The 17,674-nt window shown below is 43.8% G+C and overlaps 1 protein-coding gene across 3 annotated transcripts in view; it reads right to left on the reverse strand.

Annotated features, from left to right (window-relative positions):
* STXBP5L (syntaxin binding protein 5 like) overlaps positions 1-17,674 on the reverse strand; it is a 379,891-nt gene that overhangs the window by 106,736 nt on the left and 255,481 nt on the right. For 2 of the 3 annotated variants that reach the window (XM_019548699.1, XM_019548698.1), the window contains exons 17-19: positions 15,754-15,879; positions 11,502-11,653; positions 9,748-9,819 (exon numbers count right to left, since the gene is read on the reverse strand). In XM_019548699.1, the coding sequence (XP_019404244.1) occupies positions 9,748-9,819; positions 11,502-11,653; positions 15,754-15,879 (350 nt within the window). The remainder of the gene's footprint in view (positions 1-9,747; positions 9,820-11,501; positions 11,654-15,753; positions 15,880-17,674) is intronic. The other variant, XM_019548700.1, reaches the window with a different exon arrangement.

A 17,674-nucleotide genomic window follows, 5' to 3' on the forward strand; every position in this document is an offset into this window, starting at 1 on the left:
CCTAGGTCCCTTCCGACTCTAGCTACTGTGAAACTATGAAACTATGAAACAGGGTTCAGCCATCCCAAACGCAGGGCACTGGGAAGGGCTGCAAGGCAGCCCAGCAACAGGCTCCAGGCATCTGCACCAGGGGTGGGGAGGGTCATGTATGCATCCAGAATCACAGCCCAGCAGCTGAATCAATCTATTTGGGGAAGGAACTGTGGGGGGCAGATCAGAGCCACGGTGGTGAGGAAAGGAGTGGGGCAGAGGTAGGGGTGGGTGGGGCCCGGCTGGGCCAGGTGGTGGGATGGTCAGGGCCTGGATGGCTTGTCCAGGGGTGGGGGGGGCTTCTGTCACTGTGTGCACCCCAGTGGGGGCCCCAAAGGTGCATGTGCCGACCTTCTGTGTGTAAGGTGGGGGCAGCTGCCGCTGAGCACTGCACTTTGTTCCCTGCTGTAGCTGCTGTGGGAGCAGTGCTGTACCATGTGCCTGCTGCCACTGGGTTGTGCCATGCCCCTTGCCTGCCCCATGGTGGAATGTATGTGGCATCACATGGATGTCAGGACAGGGGGAGTGGTGTGCAGCGGTGGCTGCCTCTGCCCCATGCAGAGATGGGGGGGGTGTAGGCCTCTGCCAGGGTGTGCACAGCAGTGGGAGCCCCCCTGTGCCCCTGGATGAGCTGTCCGGGCTCTTGTTGTCCTGCTGCCAGGCTTGGCCGGGGCCCTGCTCACCCCAGCCCCAGCCCCTGCCCCACTCCCTCTGTCACAACTGAGGCCTCAATCTGCCCACCCCCAGCCCACAGCCCTTTCCCTTCCCCTACACCCTCCCTTACTGACTTACCTGTGGGGGGGAGAAGGCGGGGGGGCTCACACACACATGCTCAGCCCCTGCAAATATTTTTTTTTTCTCCTTCCACCTATGGCTGTCCACTCAAATCACTCCAATCTTAAAATGTAAACTGCACCTGAATCTAAAATAGTCCCTTTTCAAAGGCAGTGTGTATGAGGCAACAGTGGGAACAAACTTTTAAGGTGATGGGAATGGTCTTTAAGTGCTTACACACATGCACACACATGCACTCACATGCTCAGACACCCCCTTCTTTAAGTGACCATTGAAACCTTAATACAATCAAACACTAAAACATTAGGGAAGCATTAATAGATTCTGCACAAGTTCCTCTATAGTACTCATCACTGCAGCATCTGAATGCTTCACAAATATTTATTAAGTTAACTCATTATTTTTGCTGCCCACTATTTCTGTGCAGTCTTGGGGTAGCTTTCTTCCTATGTTACATGTAGGGAACTGAAATAGAGGGAAAGATTAAGAGCAAAAGATTTTACTAACTTAATATGGCTGGCCGGTAGCTCCTTGCCACCTGTCCCACTTACCCCCTCTCCCTGCCCTGCTCTTCAACCACAGGGCTGGATCTGGGTGCATGGAGGTGGCAAGGGTTACAGGGAACCTGGCAGCAGACAGGGAGTAGGAACCTCCCCCACACTGCTCTGGCCACTGCCAGTCTCAGAATAATTAATGGTGGCAGGATGGTGATCTGGGGTGGAGGGGCCAATGAAGGGCAGATGGGATAATCAGGTTGGCTGATTCAGCGGGTAGAAGGGGAATTCAGGAAGCAGTGGGTGGTCAGGGTGGCAGGAGACGGGGATCAAGGTATTGGGGCAGGGGGTGGTAATCAAAGGGCAGAGGGGACCATTCAAGGGCCAATGGGGGTGGAGGGACTGGGGCAAGCAGGAGGGTGATATGGCCAGTATGGGAGGGGGGAATCAGGGTGGCAGGGGGGCAACCCAAGGATGAAAGGGTTGATTTGGCAGACAGAGGGGGTACCAGCTGGCAGATCTCTGTCCACCTGAGATGAAATCACAGATCTCTACCCACATACCCTCCCTCACCTTCTTTCCCCTTGCACTCCTGCCTTCCTTTCCCCAGGTCACCTCTTTGTTGTCCCCCTGCTTTCCCTCACCCTTTTCCCATCCCTCCCAGTGCATTTACTACCCCAGCTGTCCCCAGGATTCTATCATTGCAGAGTCTTGGATGATAGCTAGTTCACCTAGGAGTGATGCCTCCTGGGATACTGAAGGAGGTTTTATCTCAGTTAAACAGTCAGAAGTTAACTTGAGCTAGATAGCACAGCTCAAAGATATTCCTTGCCCAAACTGGAATAACTTCAAGATGCCTGGAGGGCATTTAGGACTTGTTAATGAGTCTTAATGAGCAATCATGCAAATTTGAAATGCTCTTAACATGATCCAATTGTAAAGTGTAATCTCATCCATAATTCCTACAGTATTTAGTATTATGCAACATTCATTGGGATCAAAGTACATGTCCCACTGGCTGTGGAGAGGAGTGTCCTCCATGCACACAGACTTTTTATCCAGTTACCCTGATTCCTCCAGTCTGTTCTTTTCTCCCTCTCAACTCTTTATCCTAGTTTCATTCTCTACACCTGTCTAGTTCTAGTCTCCACTCTTCAAGCTTCTCGCACCTCTCTAGTCCCTGCACTCTTTGTCTCATACCATGGTACTTTCTGCTCCAACTCCTGGCTCCCTCCACGTTCCGGTCTTTTTTACCTTCCCAATCCCTACAAGCAGACCCTTACCCAATCTGTCTCTCTCTCCTGTACTTCATCCCCCTTGGCTTTCATTCCCTTCTTGCATGCCTTGACTTCTTGGCTCCCCATGACAGTCTCATTCTTCCCATCATTTAATCGCTGTCTGTCTTCCCAACTCCACTGCTTCTCTGCTCACTCCCAGTTTTTTGCTTGGCCAGTCCAACTCTCACCTTGGTGCCTAACTCCTAGCTTCTGGGTCCTCCCCCTTCCCTCCTTCCACCAGCAGCTTCTGGTCTCAGTCTTCCTCTGTGCCCATATCTGTCTAAATCCCTTCTTTTTCAGCCAGCTGTGGCTCCTTGTGCACTCAGCATTCAATCAGTCATAGTGGGCATCAGCAGAGAGATCATTGAGGGGACAAGAGAGATAAGTGCCTGGCTCTCAGTTTCAGTATCTGGTCTTAGCCTAGGTGTCACTACAAATTACAGTTATGAAAATATATTTTACAAGGCAACCTTAAGACCTGTACTGAAACCTGGTAGCAATGCTTATAACAAAGACAGCTAAAGCTCTCAGATAAATAACAGCTGGTTTTCTTATGCTGCAGTCCAAATCAATCTTAGAAAAGGATTTTAATGAGCACAAAGAAGCTTCATGATATCAGAGACAAAATGTCCAGGGGGAAAATTAACTCAAACTGTTGTGCTATATATAGAAAAATAGAAACAGATATAAAAAAAAAAAAATCAATCAAAGATGAGTTTTTTAGACCAGATTAAAAATGATGTTTTGATCCTATTTCTTTCTGTTTGTATTTTGCATCCGTATTTATATTTAATTATACAGTATCTAATACCCTCTTGATGTTGTAAAAAACTACTATATCGATCACCAAATACTTATTTCATCCTGTCAAACTTAAGCACTTCTATATTAACATGTTCTTAAATTGCTTTTTGAAGTAATAATTTGTTAGAAATAAAAAATTAAGTATTATAATCTTGTTACATAGTAATATTTTAAAAAGTAGTTTGGATTTCAGTTCCTAAGAGTTTAAGTCTACAGAAGCTTGTCATGTGGGTTTTTTTCCTATTGCTCCATCTATGGAAGACTTACAGAACCAGCTCTCAGTTACAGTTATTCCTCCCAGTGTAATTGTGCTATAAACTAAATTAGCTGTCCCAGACTGAACATTTCTGGAGATATAGATGATCAGTAGAAGTTCAGGTCAGATTGCCTGTTATGCACGCATATCTTCCTGAAAAATCCAAAGAGGGTTACAAACATTGCTTCTAATGCAGTGAAGAACTTAATGTGTGTGCTTAAGCACTCCCTGTTCAACAGAGAAATGAGCTGTATTCAATTCGGATTTGGCTTGAATCAGGGACAAGGATTTGACTAATTGATTCGGTTCACTGTCCCCGATTCAATACGGCTGAATCCGAATCTGAAGATTTGATGCTGATTTGGAGAATCAGCTGTTTGGCCACAGAAATGGCTGTTTTTTCTATATGCCTTTCTACATAAATTTTTTTCTACATACCTTGAGGTAAGAGGCGTGGCTCGTGAATGCTGCGATGGTGGGGCGGATGGTGCGTTGCACAGGATCATAGGGGGGGCGCCCTGCACCTCCCCAGCTCAGCGATCAGCTGCAGGGGGACGCTGGGTGCCCCCCCCAACCCAGGAGGCACCAGTCGCTGAACCACATTCCCCTGTATGCTCCCTGTGGACCCAGAAGTGGACCAAAAATGCTTCCGGTCCACTTCTGGGTCCACTGCCAAGCACGCTAGGGACCCCCCACTCCCTGTGCTCCTGTGGGACGCTTCATCCACCCCAGCATCTCAGCATTCACAAGCTACCTGTTACCTTGAGGTATGTAGAAAAAACATTTAAACCTGTCTCTGTGGCTGAATCGCTGATTCTCTGAATCAGCATCAAATCTTCAGATTCGGAGGGTTCCGATTCAATTTGGAGAGATTAAAGGGTCTCCTGATTCAATTCTGATTCAGAGATTCAGCTGAATTTGGCTGAATCTCCACCAAATCGAATCAGGGACCGAAGCTTTGTACAGCCCTACTAAATACTTTAATTCAATATGACTTAAGCAGCTGCTTGCATTTTTCCTGAACTGAGATCTCTGTGAGCCTATCTATTTAGCTGACAGTGTTACACAGTCTTGAGACCAATAAGGGGGTAGGGCACAGGTGTATACATCATAACAATGTTCTGCTTTTATGATCATTCAGGTCTATTTTAAATCTGGTAATATTAAGACTATCTTGAAAAGACTGCAGCACTTATGGAGGATCGATAATGAGAGAACCAAGGCTATACTTACAATTTTCTGACCCCAAACCTATGTTCTCTCACTGTTGACCACCTCTTGTCATGTCTCTGTGATTACTTGCCTACAAACAAAAAAAAGGCCCAGATCCTTTTTCACTTGTAAGAGTTTATCTATAGCGGGGTGGACAAAATGCGGCCCACCAGGCCATTCTATCTGGCCATTCTATCTGACCCCTAAAAAATTTAGCAAATGAAGACTTATCTGCCCCTGGCTGCCTGTCATGCAGCCCTCGATGGCTTGCCAAAACTTAGTAAGCGGCCCTCTACCCAAAATAATTGCCTGCCTCTGATCTACAGCATGGCAGAAGCATGCTCCAGTTAAGATGGACCTAACAACATCCTACCTACCAACTAGGCCTGTGCAAATAGGGAAGTATTTGGTTTGAATTCGGCTGATTTGGAGGACAATGATTCAGTTTGGAGATTCAGATCACTGTCCTGAATCGACTTGGCCGAATCAGCTTTGGAAGATTCGGTGGTGATTCAGAAAGATTCGGTGATTCGAATTGGCTGGGGAGAGGCAGGCACACCTAGGCAGCTGTGCCTGCCTCTCCCCAGGTGGAGCAGAGCTGAGGGATAAGCCCCCACAGCTGCCCTGCCTGGCCCTATCCTTCACTCGGCCTCAGCCTCCTGGCACTTTTTTTTTCTTTTTCTTTTTTTATATGAAGCTCTGCACTCACCAGGTGCAGGAGCAGTGATTGGGGCCTCTGTGTCAGAGTCCCCCCACGCAGTGCAGGGCACCAGGGGTCACCCCCTCGACCTGGTACCCATGCAACAGTTGCCCCATGGTGTGGGTGCATCGCAGCTTGGCAGGGCACTGTGTTCTGTCTGGGAGCTAGGGCTGCTGGGGATTAGTGCTGCCGGGCTCCAGCTGACACATGGAGCCACCCCCACCTCCCAGGTGAATCAAACGAGGGGCTGGGGAATTGAACCAGTTCAATTCCCCAACTCCCTGTTCGATGCCCCAGCTCCCTGTTCATTTCCCCAGCCCCCAGTTTGATTCTCTAGCTCCATGTTCCCCCCAGCCCTAAGTTCAATTCACCTGGGAGCTGGGGCAGCTCCACGTGTCAGCCAGAGCCCAGCAGTGCTCAGTTCCAGCTCCCAGACAGTGTGCGGTGCCCTGCTGAGACACAATGCACCCACACCATGAGGCAGCTGCTGCTCAGGTGCCAGCGCGTGGGGCGATCCCCACTGCCCCATGCTGCACAGAGGGCTCTCCCTCCAGTGCCCAGAGGCCCTGATCCCTGCTACCAGAGCTGGTAAGTGTGGGGCTTTTTTTTTTTTTTTTAAAGTCCTGGGAGTCTGGGGCCAGGCATGGCATAGGGCCAAACAGGGCAGCCTTGGGGGGGTTCTCCCACAGCTCCTCTAGCTGTGCCTGCCTCTGCCCCAGCAGGAGGTGCTGCGGGGGCTATGCCCTGCTGGCACAGGGTGGGGGGGGCACAGATAGCTCTGGATGGCAGTAGGGCATAGCCCCTGCTCCCAGTGCTGCCACGCCCACATCAGCACTGGGAGTGGGGGCTGTGCCCTGCCACCACTTGCTAGCCGGGGCTGGGGGGGGTACAGGATGCAGGCATGGTAGTGCTGGGAGTGGGGGCTATGCCCTGCTGCTGCTTTCCCCCTTTTTCCCAGAGCCAGCCACGCCCATCCTGCCCTGCCTGTCCCAGCTGGGTGAGTGGCAGCACGGCAGAGCCCCCACTCCCAGCACTGCCATGCCCACATCTTGTGCCCTCCATCGTCCTCCCCAAGTACCGCCCCCCTATTTTAGCTGTGCAGCTTATCCCAGCCCCAGCCCCAGCCCCAATCCCTCCTTCCCTCACACTTCTTCCCTCCCCCAGCCCCAACAGATTTACCAGCTGCTATCAGCTGCCTGTTTATAGTCTATGGCCAAATCTCCAAATCAGCTGAATCTTTTTCTGAAGCTTTTCGAAGCATATGAATCAATTCGGAGCTTTTACTTGGTCTCCCAATTCTATCCGGATTCAGAGATTTGGTTCCTGAATCAGGCCAAATCTCCTCCAAATTGAATCGGCTACCAAAGCTTCACACAACCCTACTATCCACTCCCATGGGCACCGAAGCTTCACACAGTCCTACTACCCACCCCATGGGCATGCTCCAAACCTGGAAATACACTGTAATTGGTTCAAAATGGAGTTGTCTACTTGCACAGTTTTGTTTTTGTTTTTTCATGAGGCATATCACACCTGAGCTCAGTAACTACTTGGGCTTCTAATCTGTCTGGAGGTGCATGTGTTGGTATTTGATCTATATTGACCTATAAAACTTGGATCTGTGGCTCCCACCTTAAGGATTGGGACACTCTTGATTAGAGTCCTTAGACTTGTCTGTCTGAAAAGTCTTTGCCTTTGAAACACCTTTCAAAATTATCTTAATTTTTTGACTCTCATGACACTTTGTAAGTCTGTTTATTTTCTTGGTGATTTGTCTAATTGGATGGTCTGAAGGAGACTGATTTTCTCTCACAGCTTGGTGAGTTCTCTGATATTTTATTAGCAATTATATGTCACTACAGCTGTGGTAAATATGTGTGTTTTTATTTTTATACTCATGTATATATACAGAGGCAGCTAACAATGCCAGTACATCTAGAGTGTCAACCAACAGCAGCCTCAGCGTATCCAGTCTGTGCTTCTCCAACAACTAAAAGTGTGCTTTTCCTCTCCACTTATGAGTGAGGAAATCTCTCACCATATCCTCCTCAAAACCATCTCTTTTGTAAGGTACGTGGTAGAGTACAATCTGAGAATGGCTTGGCATGTGGAGGCCTGGTATTGCTACTACTGACTGGCTGAGAATTTGTACATTCTATTTATTTGTGGTGCTGTCTCTGCCACGCAAGCCCTGCCAACATCTTTGTCTCATCTGCCAGTCATGTCTTTGAGGAAATAAGAAATTTTGAGTGGTTGACTGTTATTAACTATATTGCTTACAGATGTAAAAAAAAAATGGTGCTTTACTTTACGCTTGGCGTGCTCCCACACCAAGCACAGTGCATGCCCAGAAGAGGCACAGTGTTACTTTGACCCAAATGGCCTAACATCTGTATAGATCGGGTGCTTCAGCAGGGCTTTTCTGGCACTTTTACCTAATAGCTGATTGAATTAGCTTTAGATAAAAGCACCAAAAAGCCCCGCAGAAGTGCATGACCTCTACACAGACACTGGGGAGCCAGGCTGAACTAACCTGATGCTTCTTTTGGTAAAGCATGGGGGAGGGGGGAGGGTGTTGTTTGTTTTTTCAGGTCAGTGCCCTTTGTTTTTATAGCATGTACCGTAATACAGATATTAAATAATATAAATAAAAACAAGACATTATAAAGGGACAGTGGAGGCAGCTGATGAAGGGAGCTTTCAGCCAGATGCCTGAGTAACCGAAGTACTAGCCTGTATGTAAGAAACAGGTTCTTGTAACTTAGTGCTGATAGGTTCCAGGGGATTGTTCTTCAGAGGGGAGGGGTCTTTTCGGATTTATGTGCTGGTGTTGAAAAGAAGACAGTACATTTTTATCTGGGAAAACATTTACATCCAGGGTATACAGGAAGTCAGAGTAGATGATCATATTTATTCATTTGGCTGTAGTTCCTATGAATCCTATCTTGAAACACCTGTGGCAGCAGCCTGTGTTTAGTTACAGACTTGAAGTGACATTAGCAGGAGTTGGGAAATGATGGTTTAAGACATTCTATATGATTTCTTTAACAAGTTACCAATTTTATAACAGGCCTAGTACTTTTAAAGACAGGTTCACTTTTTTAAAATGTGATAGTCTTAGTTCCTTTCAGTACAAAAAACCCTGGTTTGATACTATGAACTGAAATTTGCATGGAGAGCAGGAACAGAGCTATCAGCTTAGAGAAAAGAAACAGAACTTGTAGTGTAAACACAGTACTGGATCATAATGGATTTGTGCACAAAGACTTGCTTTAGATTCAAAAAATGATCCCCCTTTGTTACCTTACCCAGACCTGAGTACTTGGCTTGTTCAGTTATTCACAAAAAACTAGTTTAAAAAAAGATGAGCAAGGGGTATCCTAGGGACCTAATTAACTCTTAGCCGTTCAGTTGAGTGCCACATAAATAGGCCAGCTAAAAGACTTTTTTTAAATATGAAGTAGAACTTAGTATATTATATACTTGGCATACTTGACATCAGATATTAATAGCTATATTTTATATACTTTATATCTTCAACACATATTATGTACATTGACTGAATGGATCTTCACAACCCTATGTGAATGTACGTAAGTGTACATTCTCATTTGGCAACAGAGAAGCCAAAGATCAGAGTGAAGGATGAGTTGTCCACAGACGTACAGAAAGTCACATTAAGAGGCAGGAGCAGAATTTCTGAATTCCTGGCTCCCAGTCCAGTGCTTACTCCTTTAGACCACACTGCCCTTCTAAGAGAGTAGAAGAGTCACTTTATTTACAAGGATACTAAGGTAACGAGTCTCAAAACAAGGGATGTTTCATATAAGTAGATGCATGTTGAAAATGAACACAAAAACAATGGATATCATTATCAGGACGTTAATATTATTGAATAATCACTTCCAAGGCCTGATAAGCAGCGTGAAAGTCAATGGGATTTTGTCATTGACTTCACTGGTAGAAAAAACAGACCTGAAATGTTTGTGTAATAAAGAAAGATAATAGAATTTTCAAAACTACATATGATTTACATTTCTTCTTAAATAAAATTTTAAAGATTTGCATGCATGCTGAATGTGTTTAAGGAAACACATTACGGAGCACAAACATATGGGTTTAAGTCAGGCGTATTTCTGATCATGATAAAGCTGTTTGCCTAACCTTTATAGGACTTACTCTGATAGGAAGTACGGATCCGTTTCGTTAAATCAGGATAAAAGTTAGACAGCCCACGCATGCAAAAGTTGTCTTTGGAACATGCCAGTACACCAGCATCAGCAGCAGGCAGAGGAAAGAGAGAAAAAACAGTCTAAAGTGAAAGGAAGTGATATCATAACCAGCATCTAGAACAGCCAAGGTGAAGAAATTTCAGCAGATGTTTACCTTCAGTTCAGAAGATATAACAAGGAAAATAAATAATCCAAAAAAGTAAAGGATGTGGGATGGATGGTGAGAAAGCAGCTGAGGTTTTATCCATGTATATCATTTTTAAGAGTGGTCTAAAAAAGGCATCTTCTTTCCATTTGGTATTTATAAAGATAGGCTCCATTCTAGCAGTACAGCACATCTGGAATGTTGCCCTAAAGGAGTAGCCAAGGTTCTCCCTAATATGGATAATCCTCAGGTGGTGAAAAGCTAGTACAGTCTCCTCTGCATTACTCATCTTCCCCTGCCTATGTAATTTCTGCAGTATTTGGTTGTAGCCTCAGTAACATAGAGAAGCTTGGGACTGGCTAAGCCATGTAAAGGGAGGGAAAAATTAAAACTGACTTCTCTTCTGCTCTGCTTCGCTGTGCCAAGTTTACACCATCTTTACATTTGTCACAGCTGAGAATCAAGTCTGATATGTTTAAATAATTGTAAAATGAAATAATGTGATTCTTCAGGGACAGAAATAGAAACCAATGATTTAAGTTTTTCTCTCTAAGCTTTAATTGTTCAGCGTTCAATCTTGTTTCCAATGCGGTTATTAGCAAAATGTTTGCTGATTCCAATGAAAACACGATTGGGTGGTTAGGCAGAGAGCATGTTTTTGAATGTTTACTTGTCATGAGCTATTAATACACTACAATTCAACTGTGCAAAATTCATGACTAGACTACAGTTCTCATGTAAAACTGTTCCTTTATGTAACTTTAACAACTGCCTATCAATAAGACCTAATTGTGTAAATATAAAATACCTGTAGATACACACATAATTTATATATAAAATACTATTTTTTCTAATTTTCTGACCCACATGGAACTTTTGGATTTATAGAAATGCAAGACAAAAAACTAATTGTATTGGTGGAAGCCCATTTCCATTATGCAATGCATAACTATGGCTACAGTGCTGTAGCATGTGTTTCTTGACCTTAAACAAACAAAATTTTCATAGACAGATTTGATAAGATTTGGTTAGTATCTCCAGAGGAAAAGAATGAATACAGCTCTTCCTATTTAAGCTGTTTCTGCTACCTAATGCACATGCCAGCTAGAATTCTGTTACCTGGTCCTTCAATCATAACTATTTATTTAAATACAACTAGTTTGATAGAGGTTATATATAGGATTTAAATTCAGATCTTACTTATTGGTCTGAAGCACTTGGCAAGTGGAAAAAAGGCAGCATAGTCATAGAGCACATAATGAATTTGCTAGCAAAGAAACAACCAACTATTTTTTTCCTTACAATTTCTCAGAGAATAAGCTAGGGAGATTACTTACTGACCTCCATCCCAGACAAATTTCATTACATTTGTAATGAAGTAATGTTTTGTTTCTGCATAAGTGTTGGTACCTATGGAACAATCAGATTTCTTTCTGCCATTCTATGTATCCCATTGGCTGGCAGATTATCATGCATTTCAAAAGCACTACAAAAAGCTGCAGGCAAGAAAACCAAGACTGAGTAAGACTCACAGCAACTGTGCTTTTTTTCCCTACCTGCGGCGAACTGCTTGCTTTTGCGCGGAGAACGGGGCTGACGCTGATATGGATCGCTTGACCCGTACAAGTCAATGGTTCCCATGCTCAGCAATACTGTCTTCTGCATAAAATCCACAACAGCCAAACCATTGCAGTTTCCAAATGCAACTCTGAGAAAAGAAACATTCCTCCCAGATATTACACTTGGGTTTTGTACAATAGAATTCATACAAAAAAAATTAAAACAGCCACTATTGTGAACTATGCAAATAATTTTCTCATAAGATCTTATCTTCAAACCTTGAAGCTTATACATTATTTTATAGACCTGAACTGTAACAAACTTGCATCCCAAAATGCTGCCATTAACATTACACAAATTAGATGCAGATTACCTTAATCATGCTGCATAGTTTATTGCTATCATAATATGCAAATATTGCCATGTGCACCAATATGGTTGTAATAATTAGAATCATGGCAAATAATGACAAGTTAAAGTGTACAAATCATAGGGTATATATAATCTATGAACAAATACAGAAAGTAATGATACCAAGGTAATGAAACCAAAACCCTGAGAATATTTACAAAGTCTCAGCCCAGCTACAGTCTGTGAGGTCAGTCACTCACCTCCTCATACTCTCTCCCCTGGGGTATGGAGTTTGAGTAGGGCTTTGTAGCTTGTGCAAGAGCACCCAGGCTCTGGATCCTGTTCTGGGTGCAGGGGAAGATGGGCCTAGCTGTTTTGCTTCTTCATCTGTCTAACCTGGGAGGACCTTAGCTCCTGTCTCCCATGAAACAAGCACTCCACCCCCTTTCTTCTCCTGCCCTGCAGGGTAGGTTGGCTTTAGGGGAGACCCTTTGACTCCGCTCTTCATGCTGTACCCGCGCATCCCATCCTTCCCTCACTAGTAAGACTAGACAAAATAAATTCATAGTGCTGCTTCTGTCACACAACCAGATCACAGCTGGATTGAGGCCCTGCTGCACAGCAGTGGACTGCTGCTGCCTCATGGCTGGATCACCCTGCACACTGGATCGGTCTCATGCTGCACCCACCCTGTGCACTGGATCTAGCCCATGCCAGCTGGATCCAGCTTGCAGACAGACCTGATGCAGCCCATCCAGCCTGCAGGGAAAAAAGGTCAGGCACCACTGAATGCAGATTAATCAGCTTTGTCTGGTTACTAACAGCATTTTTTCCAACAAAATGCAAGAGACCTCTAACTAGTCTGAGGAGACCAATTAAGCTTTAGTCAGGTATTTCTTATTTGGTTGTTCTTATTACTTCTAGATCTCTTTTACAACTTATCAGTCCCTTCAAATATTAGGTAGTTGAGGTTTCATATGCATTTTGGGAAGACAGAAAATTCGCCTCGAGTTACTTACACATGGGTAGTGCTAGTAGAATTTGGGGGCATCATTTAGTAATAAGAAACATGTATTGAGTAGTTCAAAAGAAACCAGTGTAGCTATGTAATTTTTTTTAACTTTGGAAGTAGGAAAAATAAAAGATTATAATTGGACAGCATGAAAGGCACATTTGTGAGCTAAAGGTCACAAACCTTTTTAAAATGGCAAAAGTATCTTTCCCCTTTCTTTGCACCTGAAAATGGGTTTCTCTCACAAATTTTTCAAAAGACCTCGATCCACTCTCTTATGCAGAGAATCAGACCTGGGGAACTTCACCCAGTCAAAAGCAACTGCAGAAAAAAATTATTTAGATTGACAATGGCTTAACAAAATGAGTGAGGCTCTTCAGCTTTATAATTCTAACTATAAGAAGAAAAGCATAGTAAAGCTTTGAAAAAGAAAAAAGCATTTAGAGGAGAAGATTACTACTGACAGACTTCAAGGCAAATTAATAATGACTCTAATACATAAGCTTAATAAAAGATTCAGGGTAAATTTATTATTTCCCATCAGTTACTGCACTTATTAACTTTTTAAAAAAGCATGTAAAAAAGCTGAAAGTTTCATGGCAAAATACATTTAACTTCTTAAAACAGATTTTTTTTTTTGGTATAAGGAATAAAGGCTTATGCTCTTAATTAATTTTCTATGTTTCATAAAAGCAGTACTAACCCTGATAAGCCTTTCTGAATAATCACTATTTGGATGGGCTGAGAACCAGGTGCACGCAATCTGGTCATTAATTTTCAGGAAATGTCCCCAGTGGGTCACTATTTATAATGAATTTCATGGTTTTTGTATATCTTTACAGATTTTCTAACATAGCTGCATAATTTTGGCACATTTTCTTTTTTTCTACTTTTATAATATGAACAAGTAATTTGATGATTCATGTTGATTGCATGAAAATAAGTGTAAATATTTCTAATTTCAAGCTTGACAAAGCTCAGAGTAAACAGAATTAAAGTACATTGAATTTCACAATGTCTCAGCTGCTTTATTGTTTCAAGCTTTGTATTTCTATCTGCTTTAGATCTGCTATCTATTCTTATGGAAATCAAAGGATTTATTTGCACACTGAAAGTAAAAATCCACTACACACAGGCAAAACTTAAATTCTTTCAACTCATTCCCCATCAAAGGCAACAACGTCAAATCAAACAAGAGAACTACTTAGCAAAAAGATAAAATTACAGCACCAAGTATTGGTGGAGATTCTATACATGCTAACCATTGCAACTCTGGTCAATCTATGATTATAGATAAGTGTAGGCACACATCAATCCTATGGATCATGGTTATGTGTAAGAGGTCTAGTCAGGTCTAGCCTGATGAATTTACGTGTACAGAATCCTCTGACCATCGTACCCACACCTTTGACACACACACCTAGGTAAGAGTATGGAGGAGTAGAGGCTGCCCTAGATCTAGTATCTACCCCTTAGACCATTGAGACAGAATCCAAAGGCCAGACCAAGTCCAGATGGTCAATGCCTTGATGACTGTAGCTTCTGCCAGAGAACAAGAGATAAGAACTGCTGCTGACTGCCTAATGCCTCAGCATGGGCACATTTCTGTCTGGGTGACGTCCCTTCACTTTTCTCCCATGAAGGAATGCCCACAAGGCAGTGGGGGCTACGGTTCTGAGGCACCCTATACTTCCTTTACTCCAGAGGTTGCAACATCGTGGTATTTTATAGAAGCTTTCCTGCCACAAGTAGCCCCACCGTGTTGCCACCAGTCCCTCCAGGCAGATGCAGTTCATGGTCAAACCCACGACATGTAACCTTACAATAAGTATAAATATTGTAAGCAGCCTTATACAAAACTGAGAGCAATTATAAAATAGCAACAGTCTCAGACTATGCCAAAATGACATGGCCATTTTGCCAGGCTGTGAGGCTAGAGATCAAAAGATCATTAAAGAGTTAAAAAGCCTGCTACAGATCTGGAGGAGCTGAAAACTTTCAGCAGCTACTGAGGGATATGGGCACTAATGGGGAAAAAATATATAGACGGAGGTCTTTCCCAGAATCGGGGGAGAATAAGCTTAGGGACAAGCTTGCCATATGTGTAGCCTATTTTATTGTTTTAAGGTTTTTTCCTCTGAAATGCTTTCATTTAATAAATAATACTTTATTTAGAAGAGGCTGTTTGGTCACTACTTACCACTGTCACTGCTCCTGGAGAAGCAAAAGAACTACAACTATAGGTATGTGACTTATGTTAGACCTACTGAAGGAATAATAGTTAGCCCCCAAGGGAGAACTGCAAACTAGAGTCCTGTTTAACAGCTGGAGAATTCCATGATTCGGCACAGCTTGGTAATGGCTCAAAGCCGGAGACCTACAAAAGTATGCACTTTGCAACTCCAGGAGGCGAGAAGTGCTGTTCACCTTGGTTCTGTGACAAATGTACTGTGGCAAGGCATAATTAAAGGACGGTCTGGATTCCATGAATAGAGAATTACTTAGTGTTTCAAGACAAAGAAATGAATTTATATTAATACACGAGACATGGCTGAAATTTTCAAAAGGGCCTCAGCCAGCCAAGTGACCAACTTCAACTGAAAGTGAGGGAGAGGTGGGCTCCCAGGTCCCCTGAAGCTCTTTGAAATGCCTGTCAATGCTCTGACTTTGTAGTAATATCTTCTCCACCACAATCAAACTTGCAAAACCTTTTTCCATATGTGAGTTAGTTATCCTAGCAGTCTTTTCCCTTAAGATCCAGGTTCAGGAATCTTGTTTTTCATGTGGACTCTATGTGGGGCAGGCAACTCTGTAGTATACCTGAAATGTATATGGCATGATTGAGTAAAGGATAAATCAGTACAATGCAATCTTTAGTTACTTACAATCCATAAGCAGAGCTTACGGCCAGACTGGTGATCTGTTGTGGAGGCTCACCATCCACCCACACCAACTGAATGACAAGGTCTGCTTGATACCCAGGAGGCATCCGTACGGGTCGAGTCTTAACACTAAGAAGAAAAAGGGAAACAAAGTAGAAACAAAATAAACAAAGTAGCCCATGATGACAGAAACCATGAAACATACTGAGGTATCTGGAATCCTAATGCTCATAAGCAGTTCATAGACTCCATTTGTCCCTCCATCTCAAGAAAATCTATTCCTTAACCCTTTTAATCCTTTTAGAACAGTTACCCAATCCCAGATCCAGTCTCAAAGACTGAACGGATTCCTGCATGGCTGCCTATGTAGTTTGGTGTGGTTAAGCATTCTTTCTTTATGGTTTGCCAGGGCAGGTGCAGTGACCTGCAAAGCAGGATCCTGAAGCAGGAGGCTGTTCGAGTTACGCATCCTGCAGCAGCCGAATCTCCAAATCAGATTTGGCCAAATCAAATCAGGACAGTGATTTGAATCACTGAATCGAATCGCTGTCCCCTGAATCAGCCAAATCCAAATCTGAAGTGAATACTAGCCACTTCGCACAGAGCTTACTAAACACTGTGAAGTAATACAGCAATAGAAGGGGGCAAATAGGCATCTTAGAATGCAATACTACTACTACTACTACTAACATCACCACCATTACTACTACTACTAATACTATAGTATAAATTTGATGCTTAAAACATGCTAATGTCTTCCAGAGCACATAGAGTGCTGCACAGCATCATAAAAACACAGTTAATATAAACACTCAGAGAAAACCCAATAAGGTTCATCCTACAAAACACAAGTCTAAATGGGTGGTGCTGGAGAAGGTGTAAGTACAGTACAAGCATTGGCCATAATAAACTACTCCTTTTATATGAAAAAAAGTCTTAATATACATTTCTTCTCTGAAAATGACTATAAAGACAATGTAGTTCTGGAAGTGAAACAATTTTACTGAGATTCATTTTTTTGTGACAACTTCATTTGCAAACATGAATTTGGCCTAGAAATGTGGATCTTCCACAGTCAATAGAAGACCATAAGGAAAAAACCCTCAGAATTCCATTCCACCAGTCCCATTCCAGCCTGATGGGATTTTGTCTCATTACGGTAGAAACAGTCATTGCCGAATGAAGCAAATCAGCTGTGCTGCAGCAGAGGTGATCTGCTTGCTCCATTGGTCAAAGCACATGTTGCCCCTTGTCCTGTCCTTGGGGGTGTGGGACAACAGGTGATGTGATCTTCCCAATTTTCCTGCTTGGCCAGACCTGTCCCTCATGGGTTTGGCCGAGTGAGGAAAAGCCCTTCCCTGCTCATCCAGAACTGCTCCCTTGCAATCACAGAGCATGGGTCTGGTTGTGCAGGGAAAAACCTCACTTTCCCCACTCAGCCAGACCCGCTCCTGCAATTGCAGGGGGCAGGTCTGACTGAGTGGGGAACCTACACTTCCTATACTTCCCCACTTGTGGAGAGGTACCCCAAATTCCCTGGGATGCCTCTGTATAAGTGGGGCAAATGGGAAGGTACAAGCTGCCTGGGGTGGCTCATACTTTCCCACTACAGAACTAATACAACTTCATAAAGGATAGCAATGTCTATTTGCTCCTATTTGTTTCCACCCCTAGGGATCCAGCCCTCCTCTGGACCCTCTCCATGTTGTCCACATCTCTCCTCAAGTGCATTGCCCAGAACTGGACACAGTACTCCAACTGCGGCCTGACCAGTGTCGCATAGAGGGGGATGATCACCTCCTTGGACCTGCTCAAGATGCATCTGTGGATGCATGACAAGGTATGGTTGGCCTTCCTGACTGCATCCCCACACTGCCGGCCCACGTTCATCTTGGAGTCAATGATGACCCCAAGATCCTTTTCC

Source organism: Crocodylus porosus, unplaced genomic scaffold (assembly GCF_001723895.1).
Source record: "Crocodylus porosus isolate Cpor-Errol unplaced genomic scaffold, CroPor_comp1, whole genome shotgun sequence".
Taxonomy (NCBI): Eukaryota; Metazoa; Chordata; order Crocodylia; family Crocodylidae; genus Crocodylus; species Crocodylus porosus.